The sequence below is a fragment of the Dicentrarchus labrax genome, unplaced genomic scaffold (genome assembly GCF_905237075.1).
Source record: "Dicentrarchus labrax unplaced genomic scaffold, dlabrax2021, whole genome shotgun sequence".
In the NCBI taxonomy this organism is placed as follows: Eukaryota; Metazoa; Chordata; class Actinopteri; family Moronidae; genus Dicentrarchus; species Dicentrarchus labrax.
Window position 1 is genome coordinate 22865469 of NW_026136706.1, and position 23165 is coordinate 22888633.

Consider the following 23165-nt stretch of genomic DNA (forward strand, 5'->3'; position numbering starts at 1 on the left):
GGTCACCTGAGCCCTCTCCATTCACTCAATGAAGGCTGTGTAAAACATACCTTCCTTTACAGCCACAGATTAGTCCTCCTGTTGCACGGTGTTGAAAAGAACAAATGTAAAAATAAAAGCCTTCATTTTAAGTACTACTCAAAATGAATTTACAAATTATAGTTAAGTGTTCTTAACACACCCTGGGCTGTGTCCAGATGTTGTTTTTAAAATATTAATACATTTGTCATTTTTAGAATCACCGTACGTTCAGGACCGCTATTGGGACCTCAGCCATAGTTTAAAAAAGGGCTTGACTAAAGCTGCTATCGTGGTGGGTGATGAATGGGGCTGCTGGCCAAGACTAGCAAAAGCAATCTGCTGTGAGCGGGGGCAGACATTTACTCTGCCATCAAACATCCAGCAGCTGATTTACACATCGCTAGAAAGTGCTCCACTTCCTTCCTCTTGAAACTACCTGTGGTCCTTTAGCATTCTGTAAACAGAAATATGACAACGGGCCCACACATTTATTCCACTGAGGTCCTGCGAAGAAGCTGGACAGGTGAGGGAAAAAAATGACAAGGTAATGTTACCTCCTGTGGTTGAATGAATACACAAAGGAATGTGTGCGTGTCTGGAGCTCATTCATCATGTCTATACTAAGTCTTACACCAGCATCGCATAGTTTGTGTGCTTTGAGCTCCTTTGCACTGCTATCGACATGCGACGGGAGGGGCAGGGGGTCAAGTCAAAGTGTTTGAAGGTGGTGGGCAGGGACGCCAGGTGTAGAGGTCACCAAAGAGGCAGAAGAAGAGGCTTTAACGGCAGGATGCGGTGCTCACACAATGCCCCATAGCAGCCCAACAGTGACTTCTTTCAGCTGCAGTATTATGGGGGGAGCAGTGGAGTAAAGGGGATGGGGAGGGAAAGTGCGGTGAAGTGCGAAAAAAAACCCAGGCAGAGAGCAAGATCCTCAAAAGAAGCTCTAATGGACCTTAAGATCCAGGTGGGGGACATGAAAGAGGAACAGGCACCGCGGTGAAGCTTTGAGGTCATTTATTTACACAAAAGTAAGAAATAAGGCGTGCGCATGTGTGTATGTGGTTTTATGTGCAAGAAGCAGACTATCCATATAATGCAATACTGTAGGTGATGTTAATAAGGCACATACTGTAAGCTTTCCATCATCAAAACCCTGCTGGCCACAAACACTGTCTGTTTCTGGAGTGTTTCTTGCTGGGTGAGACGGTGGAACGAGGAAGCACGGCTGGCTACTTATCTCCATCATACAGACGTTTGGCCTCTGGTCTTCTATCACTTCCCTTCCTTGTTAACAGGCTGCATAGTAACCGCGGCGCCACGTGACTCTCCCCACGCCGCTTGGGAAAGGCCACCTCGGCTTGTTTGATGTTTCAGAATAAGAGGCGAGCGGCAGACAGGGACACTGAGACAAATGTTTTTCCATTAATCAGCCGGATAGCGAGGATTGATTTTAGGAGACACACAGGTGAATCTCATTTCCTTCTTGGCTTAATCCAACATTTCAATATACTCCGGCTTTCATCCACCAAGTTGAAAAAGTAATAGATTTTTGTACAATAAATAATTCAGATGATTGTGATTAAACTTGTGCTAGTGAAGCGCTGTGTTGGTCCGGGGGCCGGCGTGGTTCTTAACACTCCGATGGTGACGGCGGGGCCCTGAGATTCGACTGTCTCTGTTTCTGCCAGGACATTAATCACTGTCACACTCCTCTCTTTCTCTGTCTGCTGGTATGAAACAGACCCTCCTGCCCCCGTCGAGAGCCACGTCGATCGTCATAGTAACCAAAGCCAAGCGCGAAGCAAACTCAGCAGTGCTGTAGAGGTAGTGGGGCACGAAAAATGCATTTATGATTGAACATTTGAAGCTTGAGGGAGGGGAAAACTTATATGTATCATACTTTTTTCCACTTTGTTGACTTAAGTGTTTGTTTCACCCCAGTTTGTCAGACTTGTTGCTGGTGACCGACAGAGCAACTTTTTTATGTTGCACTGCAGCTGATTCTCATGTCAAACATCCAATGAGGACTAGGGTCATACTCTGAAGGGTCGACGATATAAGGGTTTGCTGTTACGCTCATTTCATGGACATGTGCTTCTATGTGTTGTCCATTGCGCCAGTTAGCTAATGAGCTCCTGATTAAAGCTACTCTTGCAGCACCATCCCCATGCAAAGCCTCAACTCAAGAAATGAGCCTAAAGCTCACACGCAACATGAATCACAAATCAGCCACTTTGGTGGAGAAAAACTCCAGTCTGCCTGTTGGCTTCAGACCAAGAGATTTCTGGCAGGAGCCAAACAAAAAGGTCAAAAGACGGAGTAGAATAATTTCTTCTGAACGTCTGGCAGGTTAAGCTGGAGTACAGCTAGGTGCTCATTGTTACCCAGGTCAAATAGGAAAAGCTATCAAACGTAGACACTGCACAACAGCATCGGTCTGATTCCCTGTGAGATGTTTTGGCATCTGAGATGTGAAACAGGCCTATAGCTGCCACACAAAGGAGTGTGTGGTCTCTGTTATTGCTTCCCTTTGTCGCTGCTTCCTCAATTCAGAACCATGCCGTGTCTTGTGCACATATAAAAACTCTAAACACTGATTTTCCAGAGAAAATTGACCAGAGGCATTGAAAGTCGATTGTGGGGGGAATCATCGCTGGATTGAGAAGAATGAAGAACTGTGAATGACATATGAAAGATGATATTATAGAGTCAGCGTGATAGCGTGTCGCCGTGAGGGTATAGAATGTATTGAATGCGGGGAACATCAGGTAACAAAGGGATTTTCAGATTCAGTATCGTAACTGAGGAGACATGTAATTATCCAACAGGCAGGCTTTGTGTCTTTGGGTCAGGGACAGTAATAACACATCAGCATCAGCATAAAATATGTATAGGCTCTGGATTCTAGCAGGGAAAGATAAACTTGTTACAGAAAATGAAATAAAAAAATAATAGAAGATTAACAAAACCATTGAGAAACCATCAGAAACTTAAAAAAAACCCAGCACCACCAAGGCCTGTGTCCGTTTGCACTGCACTGATTTGATTTTCCAGCTGTTACTTCACCGGACCCGTCCATGTTGTGTTCCTCAGCAGTTCAAAGACTATTTTTGATGAACCCTCTGCTCTGCTGTTTACTAGGGGGGCATGTAAATGAGATGGCAGTCATACTGTTGTGTCAGCGGCAAGACGAAATGAGGAAAAATAAACATTGGTTAGAAATTTGCTGTGAAAGTTTTTACAGATTAGTTTGTCTTACAATTTCTACAACAGATTCCTATAGAATAATACTGGACAACAAACCAAATTCAACTAAAATCTTTGTGAAACTTTAATTGATCTTAATTAACTCAGGTGCCAATTTTTAAGGAATTAATTGAATTTGAATCCAATATGATTAAACTGAGAAGTGCTACAACAACTGACGACATAACCAGAAGTCCGACCTACCATTCAGCACACATTTCAGCAAGAAGTTCAGAACCTTTGCAATCATTCAACAGGACAAACAAATCAAAACTGAGCTGCACCAATCTGTATTTTCTTAAAAAATGTTGTTACATTCATCATTATCAAGATAAATGAGAGTATTCATGGAAACGTTTTTAGGTCATATGGTCCAGCCTTAATTAGAGCTACAACAATTAATCGATGAGTTGTCAACTATCGAATTAATCTGCAACTATTTTGATGAATTTGATGAAAATTTAAGGTAAAATGTCCAAATTCTCTGATTTCAGCTTCTCAAATGTGAACACTTTCTGGTTTATTTAGTCCTCTATGACAGTAAACTGAATATATTTGGGTTCTGGACAAAACAAGACATTGGAGGATGTCAGCGTAGGCTTTGGGAAACAATGATCAACATTAATTAATTGAGAAAACGATCAATGGATTAATTGGTAATAAAAATTATTCTAATGCAAATTGTTTGTCTCAGTTATGAAACAGCAAATGTATTTTGATTGGCCAAAACAGAAGCTGGGACAAATCCTATCAGGAGTCCATGAGAACACGGAAACAACACTGATGGAAATAGAGAGTTTTCTCTCCCCAGTTACTCCCTATTCTCCAGTGAACTGAGCCATATAGCATGACATTTCCAGCCAACATCTGACAAAGGGACAACTGCTCTCATCATTTAGTGCTGCAAAATCATTACCCTCATACTGTAAATCACAGCCCAACATGTGGTTGTCCAATTACATGAGCTACGGGGATGGAGGGTTGTGGGTAACAGTGAGAGTGGAGACCAGCTGCCTGCTATTGCTAACTACTGATTTCTTGGCCATTACTGCAAATATAGAAAACCCAGGCAGACACACATATGCACACATGGACACAAGCACATGGAAATGCAAACAAACAGGCACATTCACAAACACCAGACTGCTGACCAGCAGAGATGCATGTGCTGCGCTCTCTAATGAGCCAGTTATACGACCTATCAGAGGCAGTTAATCAAAGTCTGATACTGGAAACAAACCAATGCTTTAGGTAAACACATCAGGAACTCTGATTTGCTTTAGCTAATAGCCTCCAAACCCACTGGTATTGCTGAGATGACAAACATAATCGTAACAGCCTCTTGCAATGCCAAATAATCCCAAACACAATATAAAAATTGGTAAAACATGTTACAAAGTCACTTTTTTCCTGTCAGTGTGTAAATACATAGCTAGATAAATACCACAGGAGGTGCCAATGTGTCTTAATCCAAGCCTTGTTTGGAGGGCTTACTGCAAACCTATTACTTCACTGAGCACAGACTCAAGAAATGAGTTTAGCTCTCACCCTGTGACTCCATTTGGAAGAGATACAACCATTTTACAGGGTACAGCAGGGTAAAAATAAGCTTTATTCCATTAGGAGGGCTTCTTAAAGCAGTGCACAATGACGCTCTTCAAAATAAAATACCTGAAACCCAGAGATCATTGAGAGGAAAGCTGGGGATTCAAAGGAAAAGTAGGGTTTCTATGAAGGCACTTAACAACACGTGTGTACTTTAAAGAGTAGTTTCTATGGACTATAATTACTTGAATTTCATTTCATAAAAGTAAATTTATGTAAGAATAGCAATGCAATTCTGTTTTGTGCCAGGTTTGAAAATGTAGACAGTTTTCACTTTGCCTGTTGTTACCAATTTATCATAGCAAAATTAATATACACCTGTCTCAAGGTATGTTTTTGTCCAAATGCCTGAATGTTTATATCGTTGGGTGGCAAATTATATGAAAAACCTGAATGAGTGGAGAAACATAACGGATGCAGATGCTTCCTTACAGACCCTGAGGCATCAGAAATATGAAAATTATGTAAATAAATATTCTATCGCCTTTACAGTCACCAGATCTCAGCTCAGCTAAACAGCTATGGAAGATTTTTCAACTTGCAACTTGTCTTACAGCCCTCTTCAACACCATCATCTGACGGGCTATAATTTGGAGGGAACATCATGCTTCAAATGACCAATACTGGCTCTAGAGAGGACAGTCATGAAATGTACTACCAGGAAATATATCTGAATACATCCTGAGGAGCAATAAAAAGTATCCTGATGGCAAACATTAGAAACTGGCATGGGATGTGCACGGTCCAGGACATGAGGACTCTGCAGTGAGTAATTAAAACTGCCCAGAAGATGATTGGTACATAGCTACCCAGCATCAGTGATAATGGTGAGGTGAGGTGCTTGTGAAGAGCACAAAGGATACTAAAAACAGTACCCGCCCCAGCCACAGCCTGTTCGTCCTGCTGCCGTTGATACAGAAGTATCCGTTGTCGTACCACAAGACTACAGAGCAGCTACTTCCCTCAGGCTGTGAGACTTCTTAACACTGTAAAAACTTTATGGGTGTATATGTGTGTAGGTATATATGTATTGAATATATATGTTCTGTATATATTCTTATTTTATTCTAATTAAAATAGCCTATTTGTGTATGCTCTATGAATGTAGCATAAAGGAGCAACTTTTCATTATACAACCCTGAGTTGTAAAAATTACAAATACATTAACCTTGAAACCACATGAAACTATTTCACAATATTTGAGAGAATATTGATATTATATTACACTTTTTTTATATTAATAGTTAATTAAAATTCACAATAGATTCTCTGATGGGAGCCTCTAGGGCTTCTCAGACCTCCTGCAAGGACTTTGAAAATTCATGAGACCTCTAACATAAGAGACCTCTCCTGTGTCTTGTAAAGCAAAAACAGAGAACCTGAGAGCCCATCCAGCTCACAGAGCCAGTGGTTCAGAGTGGTATTAAAGCAGCGGAGCAGGGACAATGTTCCCACCATCCCCACAATGGGCTCAACACCCATCTTCCAACCCGGTCCTCCGGGTCACATCAAGCCTTGAATAAGCTCCCTTCCTAAAGCTTCTGGGGGTTTCAGCCATGCGTCCAGAGCATCAATGGGAATAGTGTTCCTCCCCCCACAATAGCCAAATCAACTGTGGGAGCACTTTCTCCTCCTCTCGCGCCCCTTTTATTCTTGCCCTGCTCAGACCTTGCCGGGGCTGAACAGAGGAAGGACGAGAGAGAAAAGGCACATGCCTTCACGTCCGCTTCGCACGCATACAAAGAGAAAAATCAAATTGCTCAGACATGCACGCATGCGCACATGCACGCATGAGCGCATGCTTGCACACAACACACACCTCATCTAATACCAAGAGGGATAACAATGAGAATGTGTGAAAAGAAGAAAAACATGGAATAGGTTGACGCTGCAAGGAAAGCACCTACAAGCTGTCCTTCAAATGACCAATAGAGGAGAAACGCAAAGTAACTGTATATTCTCATCATGGTTTTTTGCAAGCATCTGCCACCCCTAAAAAAATACCTGGCCACCCTAGCTGCCACCTCAGTTTAGAGTCAAATGAGGACAAATTTAACACATTAATTCAGATTAATTTTTGTTTAATGTTTACAAACAACAGAAATTAACACATATAATTTAATGATCTATTATGGCAACATTTCAGATAAGTAATTGGCTTCGGTTCAATGCAAAAAAGAATTATTGATGTCTAAAGCCACCTTTAAATATTTCTATTGAATGCTTAACTATGTGCCACAATTATGTAATGTTTTTGAGTTTCAAGTATATATTTATATATGTGATTGTTTGCCATTATATGAACATATTTTTCTGCTACTCCATGAATATTTCTCTAGATCTGCCCCTGCAGAGACATCTTCAAATTGCTTGTTCTGTCTGATGGTCCAAAACCAAAGATATTCCATTTACAATTATATTCTGTAACACAGAGAAAAGCAGCAAATCCTCACATGTAAGAAGCCGGAAACAACAAAGGTTTGACATTGTTGCATGACAAATGCCCTAAGTGATGTACTGATCTATCAAATAATCATTTTAGAACCACATTAAACACACACAAACAATACCAGGTGGAACATGCTGCTTATTTTTCTGCTTGACAGACTGCTTGCCCTTTTCATCTCTATTCCCTTTTTTTTGTAAAGGTACGGTAATAACAACACAGGCAAAGGGGAGGGCAAACAATGATGATAACGTTCCAGAGACAAATTGAGACTGTTGAGTCGCATCAAGCATTAATTAGCAGGGTTGCAGACAGAGTGCAGAGAGCTGCAGCTGTATCAGATTTCACAGACGGTGAGGTTGTGTGTTGAGGCACACAGAGAGAGAGAGAGAGAGAGAGAGAGAGAGAGAGAGAGAGTGAAAGAGAGAGAGAGAGAAAGGCCAGGTTACAAACAGACAGACACTGCAAGTGAAGGCCACGCCAAGTGCACTCTGCATTCAGAAACAATGAGATCCTGGGAGGCTGAGGGGACCCAGACAGACATGGTGGAATTATTCATTTCCACCCACTGGCTCAGACTGCACCACGCAGACCACTCGCCTCCCTCTGCTGATAGCTCAAACTGTCTGGTTATCACAACTGCACATTCCCATCAACTACGAACAAAAGACTGAACTAAAGTAGAAGGCAGATTCTTATCAGGGTGCTGTTGGAGTGAAGCAAAGTGTGTCTGTCTAGCTACAGTGAAAGTGACCACAGAACACTGACGTCAAGCTACAAAAAGAGAAATTCAGCCACAATTTGCATGTTTCTGCACAAGTCGACTGAGGAGCGGAGGAGTGATTGCATTTGAAATGAGGAGTGCTTTGGTGCAGGACCTCAATCACCTCAATCGGGCTTGGAGAGAGCGTGTGAATGGAAAATGGCAACATTTATGTCAGCACTGTGGGACAGCATAATCACATTCAGGTGACAAGGCAGCAGAGCTTGGTATTCTGGGTATAAAGACCACAGTGAATATTGCAGCCAGGCCTGCCACCGCAAGTCACGTCGCCTGAAACTGTGATTTCAAATATGGCATTATATTTACATAACAGAGAGCAACAGACACTCCAATGTGGCTGCAGTGTTCTGAATATATACAGCCACTTTAAGGAAGCATCTCTCTGTGTGTCTCTGCACTCTCCTTGAAACATCTTAACAAAAACGCGCTACTTTTGCTGTGCTCTCTGCATGCGGACAGCTTTGTTTTTCCTCAGCGTGCCCTGACCTAATTACCATGTGAATCCTGCTCAAGAAGGCCACTTTAAAAGTCTACAATCTCTCTTCTTCACTTTCACATACCAGGTTCACGGAGTGTAAAAAAATGGGGGAGCAAAATCAAGATCAACGGCCTGCAGAGCATGTCTCAGCTAGGCACTCGCTGCCTCGTAGCAGTTCACTTCTTAGAGCATCCTTCCTGGGTTTTAAAGCGTGCAAATGCATCTTTGTCATGGCCGCTCTCAAGTCAGGATTCACAAAAAGAGTGTGAAGTGTTACAGCGCATACATAAACTGAGGTCTGGTTCATGAGCAGTGACAGATGTCCCAGAGTGCTTGTTTGACGTGCATGAGAAGCCAAACAGTTGAATGACAGACTAACAGCAGAAATATCATGCTGTAGAAGTTGTCACTTTCCGCCTTGGTTTTGGTCTGTGAAACGCTGCACTTTGAAATGACAAAACAGTCTGTCAACTCTGGGAAGACAGATTATTTTTTCCTTAAAATGTATTTTCTAGTTTGAAGATATGGGAAGGGTAGCTGTATGGAGAGAGTTACCTCAGACCAGACCGAATCATATTTGTTATCTGTGTTAGTCTGTTATCTCTTTAGACAGACACACACATCAACACTGACACACTCATGGAGGTCAGACCGTACTGAACATGGCAGTGTTTTTTTTTTTTCTTAGAGAGGCAATATCGGATGGAGAGGAGAGGATCAAGTTCTCCGGACATTAAACTTTCATATCCGTTTGGCCCCTCTCAAATGATGCCCCACAACAGAAATAAACCACATGGCACAGTTTAAATATGCATCATTAAAAATTTGATGAAGAGGCTGCACGTTCACCTACTCCACACCTACCATATTTGTTAATGAAAATGAATTATTTATGTCGACATCAGATGCCACAAAGATACAGACCTCTTGCATATAATCAAAAACACTTTCACACACTGTAACTACAAGGACATCAAGGAGAGAAAATAGGAAGCAGGGGAAAGTGAACATAGAGGTGGTCTAAGAGGAGTTGGGGGGGGGGTCCATCCAGTTTGTGTATTGTTGCAGATCTCTTTTCTCTCTGCTGGTCTAGTTCCTCCCACTGGGACCTGTCAAGAGCCCTCATAAGTTCATCAAAGATGAAAACCTGTTTTCCATTTGAAAAGGACTGACCCAGGATACTGAAACAGCTCTTCATATAACAAAAGCGTTAATCATCCATAAGACAAGCATGCGGGCCTGACAAAACCTGTAAGAATATATAAATATCAATCAAAAGATGGGGGGATATACGGGACTTTCACACGTGATGATTAATGATCAAAATAAAGGCAAGAGTTGTGCCAACTTTTGAATTCCAGACGGGGAGAATTGGGTTGGTAAGATATGAGACAGGATTCTGTGTCCACGGAGAGGGATAATACTGTAGCAAACTAATATTATGAATATTTGTCTAATTGAATCTACTATATAAATATTCTCTGTCCATGGCAATTTCAAAGAGAAGCTCAGTGCTTTAAAAAAGCTTAACTCCAACACAAATTTAATATGTCATCTGACACATTTCCCAAAACTCAAACCAGCAATGCTTACTGGCATTTGAGAGCCGTTTGAGTTTTAATGAATAATACAGTGTCCTTCATTGACACTGTTGAAGACACTGAACCACTGAACTCAATAAAATTACAGATGAGAAAAGAGTGCAGTTTTAAAAAAGCTTATAAAAGCCCCAGTGGTGGTGGTTACTGGTGGTGGAAAATTGCTTTCAAGTGAATAAGTTGTTTGATTAATTTACTCAAGTGAATATGATATTTTAAGCCTAAAAAATGCCAGCTATGGACTAAATGTCTCTGAAAGCTGTTCCCCCGTTAACCGCCTGCAGATAAAAGCTTGTTCAAAAGTGCTTGACATTTAATCACCTGAAGCAAAAAATAAAAAATAAAATAATAATCACACAGGCAACAATCCATTAAAACAACCAGCCCCTATATGTTTTCATTTGTCCAAGCCTGGATGAGTGCTGCACCTTTGCTCCGGCACACAGACAATCTGCTCTGCAGAACTGTCTCTGTGCTCACTTGTGGAAAGCACAGCAGACAGTCCAGCACATGATGCAGCAAACTTCACCTGGCAAGGTGTTATCACCGCTGTACAGTGCCGCTCAACACTGCCCTCTGTCGCTCTGCAGCCACACAGCCAGCCTCCCGCTCCAACAATGCATTTCAGAACAATCAACTTAAACACATGCAGGAGGGAAATGTCCTATTTTACAGTACTGTATTTCTTTGTTCGACACCCCCACTCTGGGAGGCTTTCTGATGTACACTTATCCCTCTTTAGAATTTAAAATAAAACAGATCTGAAATGTCTGTGCGTGTGTCGGGGGAAGAAATGTAGAGGCAATTCAACCAAGTGACAAGCTCATGAATAATGACTTTCTGAGCAGATTTTCTGTGTTTTCATGCAGAATTAGTCCCACGGACGTTTGCTGGGATTTGGACAGAATAAAAGAACGGATTTAAAAAACCTCGCAATGTGCGCAAAGGCTGCACATTCCGCGCGTAAAAGCTCATTTGTTAATTGGAATTGATAAGCAATGAGGTCACTATAGGCAGTTTGAACTCGGACGACAATATACATTAGTGAAAATGGAAAAAGGACAACAAGATGGTCAATTTTACGCCGCATGTTTGTGGTCCAAATTAGGTCACCACGTTGGATTATTGACAATTTGAGAAAACAATACGATTGAGACGCACACCACTTAGACAATCCATATCCCCGAAAGATCATATCAATGGAGATTCCCCCAGAGGATTATTGTTAAAGTTCACATCTCGTGTGGATCGGGACTGTACAGGGCAGCGTGCAGCACAAAGTAAGTTTGAGACGGCGCTAATGTGGCAGGCACAGGCAGCTCCTGCAGCCCACAAATGCTCCTCTGATCCTGGGATGAAACGTGAGTGGAAAGTAAAACTGGAGCGGCATAAAGGAACTGCTAAACTGCTCTGAATAACACATGCTATGAACGGACAAATCACCTCGCCCGAAACAGTCAAAGTGGGCAAAAGCGCAGGAAAGTGTTGGACATTAGGAATAAGAAAACGCCACATTGCTCAAACCCCGCTCTGATGGAAAACGGTCCAGAGAAAAACGGACCCCACATCGTGGCTGAATAAAGCTTACGAGTAGCCAACGCATTAATGATGGAGGAGGATTTTCTTTTTTTTAATTCTATCTGAGCAGGTTACTCAAGCTAAAGCGGGCTATTGTGTTGATTGTGTCTCCAGTTAAAAAAAATACAGCACCTCAATACATCCATGTCGCCCGTAACGGCAAATCTAAAGCTGGAAACTGGCGCACAACACACCTAAAAAGTGCTTCTGCGTCCGTCATTTCAGGTATTTTGCCAAAGAAAAGAAAGGAAAAGTGATTTTCCTTTTACCTTCGAAGATGTTTGTATTCCCCCAAGTTGGCGACAATGCCAGCAGAGATGAGCAGAGGATCGGACTCGCACTCTGAGCAGTAGAGACAGAATAGAGACGGGTTCTAGTGTTGTGTCCTCAGCCGCCGTGTGCGTCACTCTCCGAGCGACCTGCAGCCAACAACTGCGCTCTCCTTCTCCTTGAGCGTCGGACGATACCACGGGTTGAGGAGGGACCGGGGTGGGTGGGGTGGGATGGGGTGTGGGGGGCGAGTGAGTGGGGGCCGATTTGCAAGCGCAGTAGGCTACGGGGCGGAAGTACGCATGGACACCCCCCGGAGAGCTGGAAGAGTGTCGCAACAGCGCGTCCGTCCACAGCGAAAGCAGCCAGGCAGTGTTTGAGAGTGAATCACAGCGTGGACCTGAGAGAGACAGAGAGGCTTCTGGGACAGGTTTGCCCCGCGTGTTGTTGTCTGGGACTCCGCAGAACCTGCTGTGTGTGGGGGTAACCTGGCAATACAACTCCACTGGGCATCTGTCTATTTGCTGTTTTGTTAGAGAACAGTCCACACATACTGGTGATGGTTATACTGGACCAAAGTCATTCTGCTCTATCAGCCAGGTAGGCTGGGGACAATAGTGAAAGCCAAACTCCATATAGGAAAATAATAACACTTATTGTGCAGTTAAACCTGGTGGGCAAACTGAACTGAAAGAGGTTCATTTAAGTGGATGCTACATGCTTTCTATTCTCTTTGGTGACTACACTGGTGTAAGATTTACATTATGACACCCTGTTCAACATCACAATAAGGAAAAAACTCACAAAAACAAAACTCCATTAAAAGAGAGTGTACAGCTGCATAAATACTATGAAACACCCACATCTATTCCATAATATTCTATTATATTCTATTATATTCAAAGTCAAAGTCAGCTTTAATGTCAATTCTTCACATGCACCAGACATACAAGGAATCGAGAGGACGTTTCTCATTCAGCCGCGGTGAAACAGATAAAGTGCACAGGCACAACATATAAGATCAGACACTTCCTAGTACTAAAATTTAAACATTCAAGTTCACAACAGACAATAAAATATAAAATATACAATAATATAAAATATACAATACTTATGGTAGTGCAAAAAGGCAGACGGTAATGGCAGCAGAAAAATATGTAAAATATATTTGTAACAGTGCAAAAGAACAGTCAGTAAAAAAACAGTAAATAAATAAATAGCAGCCAATTTTAATCTATGTGGAATGTGGTGGTAGTAATGGTAATACTAATAATAATAGTAGTGCAGGAGACAGTTTGTCCAGAGTCCAGAGTGATGGAGGGGGGGGGGGGGGGTCCTGACAGCTTGGTGGATGAAGCTTTTTGTGAGTCTGGTGGAGCGAATATATCCTAATATATATTCTATCCTATTCTGTGCTACCAGTGACTTGCAGGGTATAAACAGGTAGGAGTTTTATCAGGTCCTGATGAGGAAACAATCAGTATGAACCAAAGTCAATTCAGTTCAGCTAAATCTGATGGGCGAACTGGACTGAAAAGTAAGGTTTGTTTGAATGAGTTTTCTATTTTTAAACCACACTCCATTAAAAAAAAAAACCATTAATTTATGCAGCAGTAGGCAACATCATTTTGATACAGCACAAACAAACCCCCACGTCTCTTCTATCCAATTGTAGTGACTGTAGTACCCTGATTTAAACAGGCGTGTAGTCTAAATTGTTACTTCTTGTGCGACATCACGATTAGGAAAGCAATCAGTATGAACCAAACTCTATTCAAAAAAACAATAATTTATGCAGCTGTACATCATTTTCATACGGCACAAACAAACCCCCATCTCTATTCTATTTGGTTCTATTCTATTCTCCCAGTGACCAGCATGGTGTAGGCATTAAACAGATGGATATGACTTACTACATGAGGAGATCGTGATGAGGAAACAATCAGTACAATTTATTTATTTATTTTAATATTATTAAAAAGCTCAATGTTTTCTATTCTATTCTATTTATCCACGCAAATCAAATATGAAGCTTTCAAATGCGAAATGTATTTAGGCTACTTCTGCTAGAATATGCTATAAAACCTTGGTATGAACTGGTTGTCAATTTGCATTTATGTTACATATGGTTACTAACCATATGTAACCTGTGCGGCACATTTCACAGCTAGAATCCAACCACATTTTCTAAAGGAACGGAAGTCGAATTGATTAAGAGTTCATTAAGAGCCATTCAATCACAAGCCAATTTAGTAATTACCCGCTTGTGTAATTAACGGTCTTGCAATATGGCTGCATTATGTTGATAAAAACAAAATGAAGTTGACTAGTACTCACATTCATTGCTATCCAAACAATAACACAGGGGTATCTGACTGGTTGGAGGCGACAGGTGCAACACCTACCCACTGAAAAGTCAGCAGAACTACATATCCCAGGGTACCTTGCGCCGTGCTCAAGAATCCGTGGAAAAGCGATTGCGCCTGCGTATCCAGACGTGGCAACGGCATCATGGCCTCTTGGAACCGCTACGGGAGTCGGATGAGAGAGGCGAAAATGTTCATGTTGGTGTTGCTGGTGAGTCAAACGAACCTCCTTTTGTGTGTCGTGTAAAGGTTTCCTGTGACATTCCCGGAGGGTGTGTGTGTCCGTTTGGGAATTCAGGAGAGAAAAAACAATCCAAATCGCTCTCCGCCGCGTCTCCTAGCCTGTCCGTGCAGGAGGTAAAGTTGACAGCCCTTGACTGAACTTGGAGCTCACATTTAGTTAACTAGCTCGTAATAATGTGGGTGGACTGCGGTTTCTGTGGCGCAGGTTAAACCGCTGTATTTCTTTATGTAACTGCCTACACAGAGCGGTTTTCTGACCAACGGTCGCCTGTGTGTGTGTGTGTGTGTGTGTGTGTGTGTGTGTGTGTGTGTGTGTGTGTGTGTGTGTGTGTGTGTGTTACACGTACACGGGGTCCCCTCCCCTGTGTGTCTGAGCCTTAACTACCGTCCTGTGCAAGCGGTAAACCCGGTAAGCTAGCGTTACCTTTCTCTCTATAGCCTCCATGTTAATGTTTAAAAGGTTGTGCTGTTTTTCTCAAGTGTCGTTCATGCGGTAGGTTAGGTTTATTGTTGTTAACACAGCAGGACAGTCACAGAAAGGCATCTGCTCAGCCATCCGAGTTTGGAAAGGGAATTGAAAGTTCAAAACTTTGTGAGTTAAATAAAAATCGCTGGCCCCTGACAAGTGGGTGTGAGTTAGCTGCTGTGTGTAGCAGAAGTGTCCTTCCATGTCATATGACTGTCACAACTGAACTGGTTAGGCACCAACCAATCTAAGCTGAATGAAAGGTGTTCTCTCTGTGTGTGTGTGTGTGTGTGTGTGTGTGTGTGTGTGTGTGTGTTAGAGCAGTGCTGCAGCCAACAGTTGTTTTTATTGGCTATTAATCTAATATAATGTTTATTCCATCAAATGTCAGAAAAGAGCGAAAATGCCTGTCACAAGTGCAAGACAAAAAGCCCCAAATCTTCAGTTCACACAGGAAATGTTTGTTATTCTTGCTAGTTAAATGTAAATGTTAGTCTATGATGAATATTAAACACAAGGGCCACTTATGAAGCTATTCCTGGAGCTTTCAAATGTACCAGTCAGCCTTCCAAGAAGAATATTTCAAGTTCATGTTCAAGTGTATTTGTAGAGCACAGCTACAACACCATTATATATTGCTTATGAGTTATGACATACATTCAGTTGCCAGTTTATTAGGTAACCTGTGTTGGCTTTCCAGCAGACAGTTTTCACTGTCTCTTACAGATTTTCATACTGTACAAAAATAAGGGAAAGGCAATTGGCTACCTGCAGCTATAGGAAAATGTACCAGTCATTTTCTCATTCAAGTGACTGGGAAAAAACGTTTGACTGGTACTAAGGAAAATCTTAACAGAACATGGTAGCTATATAAAGTAAATATGACTTGCAGTGAGGGAGGTAAAAACACAATGGTATGGTCCTTTAAACAGGTAATCGTCTGTATTATACTGTATCTGTCACATTCATGCCACAGTAGACCACTAGTGCTTAATACTGATACACACCGGTTCCTGTTCTGGTTCCTGTTGAGCAGCAGCCGTGGCAAACAAGGGTGGGGCTTTGGTGTGTACTTACAGTGCATACTGTGTAGGGGTGGGTAAAAATATCGATTCATCAGTGCATTGCAATATATTTTTTCCCAATTCAATATCGATTCATTAAATCTTCTGAATCGATTCAAGCCCCTGGCCAGTGGGGGCGCGGTGAGCACCTTTGTGTGATTTGCGTTGTACGGACGGAGGCCGCACTCGACCACACAACAACAACATGGCAACCGAAGCAGGTAGCAGCAGTGTTAAACCAGCGCCTTCAACTTTAAAAGCAGTGTAAACCCGGAACACAAGAAATAGACCAAAGTAAGGTAGTGTGTAAGCTGTGCCAGGCAGTACTAAAATACTGCAATAACACAACTAATTTGCGCAACCACTTAAGCCGACACCATGCAGATGCTCTGCATTCATTTCGTTATTGATTCATCTGTCAATCATTTTTGTGATTAATTGATTAGCTAATAAAAAAAATTGTGAAAAATGTTGATCGGTGTTTCCGAGAACCCAAGGTGACATTCTTAAATGTCTTTTGTCCACAAACCAAAGAGATTCACACTTAAGAAACCAAAAAATATTCACATTTGAGAAATCAGGGAATTTGGACATTATTTCTTAAAAATGTACCCAAATTGATTACCAAACAGTTCACGATCAATTTAATAGTTTATAGCAACTAAATGATTCAACTAATCATTGCAGCTCTATTAGACTATCGACAAAAACGCACAATTTTTAAAGCAAAAAACTACTAGGTTTTACTCGGATGGCTGTTTTTATTTTATTGTAAAAGTGAACACCCACAACACAAAACAGACAAAGCAAGCTAATTCAAGATGTCACCTTGGATTCTGAGTTTTCAACATTTTGTAGACCAGTTGTTTATAGAAAAATTGAAAAACAACCAACAAATTAATCGATGATGGCAATAATTATTAGCTGCAGCCCTCATCATGACATCTCAACAGTGCTATAATACTGTGACAAATTTTGTCCTTGTCACTCACCACTAGGAACCTATGTTGTCTATGAGCAGGTGCATTTTTGGCGTGTGTGTGTGTACTGGTAGGTAGGGGATTCTGTAAGGGAGGGGATACACCACTGCACCACTTTGTTAGAGGGTAGCTGTCTGGGTGGTAGAGGTCTGCCTGTCAAAACAATTTAATCCAAGCTCCCTTCACACTCACACACACACACACACACACACACACACACACACACACACACACACACACACACACACACACACACACACACACACACACAAATGAATGAACTAGCCTACTTGGTTCACTTGCCCATGGCTGGTAAACTCAAAATGTTGTCTCCCTATCAATGATATCATTTCTGTTTTCAGACCAGAAGAATCGATGTGTGTGACCCTGCCTGTTTTCAGTGACATTTTGTGCACAGATTCACAAAATAAGCAGTGTTATCAGCCACAGGGGGAATGGTCCTTATTGATTTGCCCCCCCCCCTAAAACACATTTTACTGGCATTTGGTCCTCAGCAGGTATTTCAGTCACTGCACACATGCAGTCATAATCACCCTTACACAAAGGTTCACCAGTGTCTGCTTCTTTAGTGAATACAAAAACAAATACATTGAGTTCCTGATAGCTGTTTATATGAAAGAGTTTGGTTTTCGGGAAATTGAATTCATTTGTTTTCTACTTACGCGCTGAATGCCTTTTTCATGTCAGTTTGCAGTTTGTAGATATTGGTAGTGTTAAGGGTTGCCTCTTATTTTAATTATTGATTAATGTGTTGATTATTTCTTTTAATAATTATTCAAAGCAAAAAGTAATGATTTAACATTTTAAAACATGTTTTAAGACATTGTCAAATTTTGTCCCACCAAAGATTATCAATTTGGAATAAAATAGATAACTAGAGAATATTTGCATTTTTTTCCCCCTCATAAATGATTATTTTCTGATGATAATCTGATCAATTTATCAGTTAATCTTTTCAGCTCTATTAGTGGTGAGAGTAGGTTAGCCAAACTTTACTAAACATGATAAATAATAGCAGTTCTAAAAGGACATGAGATTGACAATTGGCTAGTCTGATTTACATATAAATCTGCTTGTGTCAGTCATCAGTGATTAACTGTGTCAGTCAATCAATATTAAAGAAATTAGTTACGTCAAACAACAGCTCCACATGCTTCTTAGAGTACATTTATCCACAACCACAGGCAGAAAACTCAAACGTGTTAACACATACAAAGTATCAAATACAGATTTTTACCTGTGAGCTGCTGAGCCCACAGAAAATCAGTAATTGATCTAAACTAGACCAATCTCATCACTCAGGATTACCGTCAAACTGCACACAGAAACACAAAAAGTCATCCATCCAAATGTCTCGAACAATAAAACAACAAATCCAGTTGCATTTGTCATCCATGATCAAGTGTTCAGTCCCCCCATAACTGATCAACTGCATACAATTGGCATTTCTGATTTAAAAAAAAGTAGTGTTTGTATGTAGTTGATAGTTGATAATGTGCATACTGATGCATAATGAGTGCCCATAGCCACAATGACAAACATAAAACAATTGGTTTATAAAATGTCTAGAAATAGTGAAAAGTGCCAATCATAACATCCTATCTCGAAACTGCTTGCTTTGTCTGCTTTGTAAAGGTCTTCATTGTTCATCTTATCTCATAACCAGTTTTATTCCACAACCGAGGCTTGGTACCCTGTTAGTAGGCCTCTCCTCTCCTCTGGCTTCCATTGCTGATAGCTGGAATGAGATAGTTGTTAAAGCTGCTAATTGATTGCTCCTCTGCTCATCTGAGAGCTAAGAAGCCTCTAAATCAGAGCTCTGTGTGTGTGTGTGTGTGTGTTAGCATACCTTCCTTTACAATCGGCCAGTCCACATACACCAACACACACCTGACTGGCTCATTAGTTAGACAAAAGTCAAGGCAAGTGCTTGACAAACACCGGTGTGATTTGTGCTGATTCAGTACTGCCCCTAGAACTGGATGCCGTTTATTAAGCAGATTTGTCACAGCAGATGGAGGGTGTGGGCTTGCAGGCAGGGGCTGGGCCCCTGCTGCTTGGTAAGCGCCACATTCTTTACAGCAGCGTGTTAGGACATACCTTTATGGCAGATAAGGAAGGTCGATGTATTGAGCACTAATGGGCTTCCTCCGAGTATTGAGTCTGAGATCGTCCTGCATTGAGTCACGTAATCACTAAATGCCAGTTTAAGCATGCAGTTATCACGTGCATGGCCGTGGTATGATTAATGATGAAAGGATTTCAGGTAGATTACATTTATGAGAATGGATTTATTCCTTTTTTGGAACGTGCCAGTTGACATGTAAGCTGTTGTATTATTGTGACTGCGACCAGAGAGCTGGCAGCTTTTGTGGTATTTGAACAGAGCCAGGGTTTGGAGGAGTTAAGGTTGTTAGCCTGATCAATATATTGGCAGGCTGATATGTGATGTGATATTGGCTTATATCGCTACCAGTTTAGTAGGTATGCATAGCTAAAAGTAATGCAATCGAATGCAATGACCCTGCAATAAATCCAATAATGTTCAGTGTTTGTTTTAAACTATTTTGCAGAGGTTGATGCAACTGTGTGGTCATTTTAAAAAACTGTAGATTGTGGTGCTGTTGAATTGTATTGTGTCCTCAGAGCGTGATATCATATCATTACTTGTGGTGAAACAATAGAAAGATTACTTTTTGTCTCCTTTTTGACAACATAATTATGCTGTTCTTTACTTTGTTGAAGAATAATGATATTTTCACATTGTTGTTGTTCAATGAATATATAATTTTGGCTAATTGTTACTGAGTCACATTGTGGTTGCCAAAATCAGATAGATAAAGAAAAGTAATTATTGCTCTCGAATCAAATCACCAGCTTGAAGAATAGAATTGCTGCCAGTGATTCACAACTGGTATACTGAGGTACTTGTTTTCTCTCTATGCTTTGTGTTTCTCTTTCACATTTAGCATTCTTCATGGAGCCCGATACCTGTGTAAATGTGAAAAATGTGTTTGTGTGCGTTAACACCAAATCATGCTGCTCTCCTTCTGTCTCATCCCCATTGATCTGCTTTGTAGCAATGAAGCTGTCCCCATGTAGTGTGTATTGAGGAGGTAGTATAATGGGGAAAGACAGTGTTGGAAAGGTACGAACCCAGCGCCATTATAATGCCTCTCGCAGTGATGGCAGAGTGAAGGAAGCCTCCGGAGCTGTTGTTGTACACAGCTCAGTAATTGGTAGTCATTGGAGGGGTTTCTCTCTATCTGTCACCTGCCAGCTGAGATTGGGGGGGGGGCAGAGGTCAGTGAAGCAAAGATGTTGTCCTCAAGTCAACAGGTCTTTGCAAAGCTAAAACTCAATAACACACTACACTGAATCTAACTGGACAATACTCACATGTGTATTTCATAGTGGGAATTTTACATGTTCCAGTTATTTGAAGATTATTACCCAAGATTGACACAGTGTTTGCCATTACTTTTGATTGGAATGATATTAAAATATATCGAGCAATACAGTTGGTGGAATTGATACAATGTTTTACAATGAACAGAAAATTTGATCAAACGGCTTGCATTATTATTCTTTGTTTTCATGTCTTTTCATGGGATTTTTTTTACAATAAAAAAATAGTATTAATACCAACATGAAATAAGAAACATCTATTACATTTTTTTTTGCCATTACTAAGGCGTAAAATGTCCCATCAACATGGTTCCTATCCCGCTGGAACCTCTCCAGTCATATACCTTTCTCACTTGCCGAGCTAAGGTATGTTGTGACTCTGCAAAAAGTCTGTAAGTAAATCAGTGATTAATGGTTAAATGATTAATGATGTAATGAGCCCCTTTCACGGCATCTTAAATAAATTAAAAATGTATTTTTTTTACTGTTAATCAGACAATTTAAGGACCTGACTTTTGGCTTGGTAACTTTCACTGGCCAGTTGTCATTATTTTTGACTTAGTGTGGCAACAGTACAATGAACTCTTTTTGTCCTCAAATCCATAGAAACAGACCTTCATTACCATCACTAAATGAAAGACTGAATCCAGGAATATGCTCTTTTTTTTTCTTATACTGAATCCGTTGTGCACCCTCCACTCCATTTTGATCCATTGTGCAGGTTTTCATGAATTATGAGAGCTTCAAGTAGAACAAAATACACAATGTGGCCCTAGAGCTGCAACCTATAAATAGCATTGAATGTGGGGTCTTGAACACGTATTCATCAGTGACAAAAATGTACTTAAAAGGGGTGGTTAGTTTTGCATTTCATAACTTAGACACAAAGCAAAAAAAAAAAAACAACACATTTTTTCTACAAAAAAATGTTATATAAATGTATATATATGTCCTGGGCTCAGATGAATCCCGTTTCTAACTGCTAAAAAAAGTCCATGTGAGAAATTGCATGTGAACTGAGCTATTGAGAGATAACTAGAGAATTGTTTTGATTAAGGCTGCTGTGATCTGATAAAAATGGAGTCATGCTCTGCACTATCATCACTTGCTTGCATATATCATTTGCATTTAAAGTTGAAAAATTGCCATTTATTGTAGAGGACGAGCAGCCGCAGAAAGGAAGGGAGCACCAACACTTAACAGATAATTCAGAGAATATAAAATAAATTAGAATCTCATCACAACTGTTTTCATTATCATTTAAGTTTTCTTAGTTTTCATATCTTCCAAATACACTCTACATAACACTGATCTGCTGCATTCATGTTGTCTATTTTAGCTGCATGTGCTTCCTTGTAATAAAACTCCAATTTATTAATAGTCAGCAGTGCAGTTATGCTGTTTCTGAATGGGCCTGTCACTTGTAATGCTTTGTGGGGAAACTGTCAGCTCAGGCTAGTTATTTCTATTATTGTACGTCTGTCACTGAAAGATGACGCATGCTTCAGTTGGTGGAAGAATCACATCGGATCACAGCCATCAGCAGTGTTGGCTTGGCGACAGCATCAGTGTCGTACCCAGCTGTCTTGACTGTGGGTGGAGGTATCATTCGGAACATTTCATGCTACAGGTATTGCTTAGAAATGTGCCTCTTTCATGTGACTGCGTAATTACCTGTGCTTGTTTGCAGACTCAGACCTGACTGGTTGTCAGCTCACAATCTGATGCTGTTTGCAAGCCACAGTTGATGGGTCGTATTAACACTATCAATACTTTGAAGACTGTGACACTGGAACACTGTCCCTATTTATCTCTAGCTGCATGCTTTGTGCAAAATCAGAATCTTACAAAAATAAGTCAGCTGTTTTGCAAGCAGTTCTTTATCCATGTTAAACTAATCCCTTGATGGAACTATCTCTATTAACATAAAGACTAAATGTGACCTTTCTCAAACTAACATTCTCCAGTCCCTCTGTTGGCCACAAAGCTTAATCAAGAAAAAAATCTGTCTGTGGAGTATCAAACAATCAGCAGCTCTGTAAAGCTTGTAACTGGATCCTTCATTGAAGAATCCCTTTTAAGCATCCTCAGAGAAACTGACTGTGCTTATCTATCTAGCCAAGAATAAGGTCATGTTTAGAATGTAAATGCATGTAATTGTGTCATCTTTCATATAAGGTATTGAAACAAAAACAGCCGAGTTATTATTAGTTATTTCAATCACGTCTTTGGCACTAACCATAGAACTTCCACCCAGCTGCACCAAGCACTTTATCACACCAGTAACTGTTTGGGTCAGAAAGTTGCAAGATCAGACAGAAATCCAACATCACGTTCCTAAAGATTTCAAAGATGGTGTGTGCTTGTGTTTTTTCCAGGCTGTGCTGCTGTGACTCAGAGCTGATCTTCTGCATAATACAGTGCACAGTATACAGTGGGGCTTATGTATAGGAATACAGAAGTTCTACTGATGGTGCCAAAAGAAAAAGGGTGTCCGACAATAAGTTAAAGCAATGAACACATAGTAAATACAGTGGCTAAAATACATTGTTCTGCAGTTCACCCCTCTGCTTCCCTGCAAGGACTCA

The 23165-nt window shown here is 40.9% G+C and overlaps 2 protein-coding genes across 6 annotated transcripts in view; one reads left to right on the plus strand and one right to left on the minus strand.

Moving 5' to 3' along the window:
• Positions 1-12399, minus strand: part of sema5ba (sema domain, seven thrombospondin repeats (type 1 and type 1-like), transmembrane domain (TM) and short cytoplasmic domain, (semaphorin) 5Ba) — a 156837-nt gene extending 144438 nt beyond the window's left edge. Inside the window, exon 1 of one of the 5 annotated variants that reach the window (XM_051404309.1) lies at positions 12029-12399. The gene's annotated coding sequence lies outside the window, so the exon portion shown is untranslated. The remainder of the gene's footprint in view (positions 1-12028) is intronic. The other 4 variants (XM_051404307.1, XM_051404310.1, XM_051404311.1 and 1 more) reach the window with 4 other exon arrangements.
• A 2085-nt stretch (positions 12400-14484) lies between these two features.
• The window catches only part of pdia5 (protein disulfide isomerase family A, member 5), a 55945-nt gene continuing 47264 nt past the window's right edge, over positions 14485-23165 (plus strand). Inside the window, exon 1 of the mRNA XM_051404318.1 lies at positions 14485-14606. Within this exon, the coding sequence (XP_051260278.1) occupies positions 14541-14606 (66 nt within the window). The 5' untranslated portion in view covers positions 14485-14540. The remainder of the gene's footprint in view (positions 14607-23165) is intronic.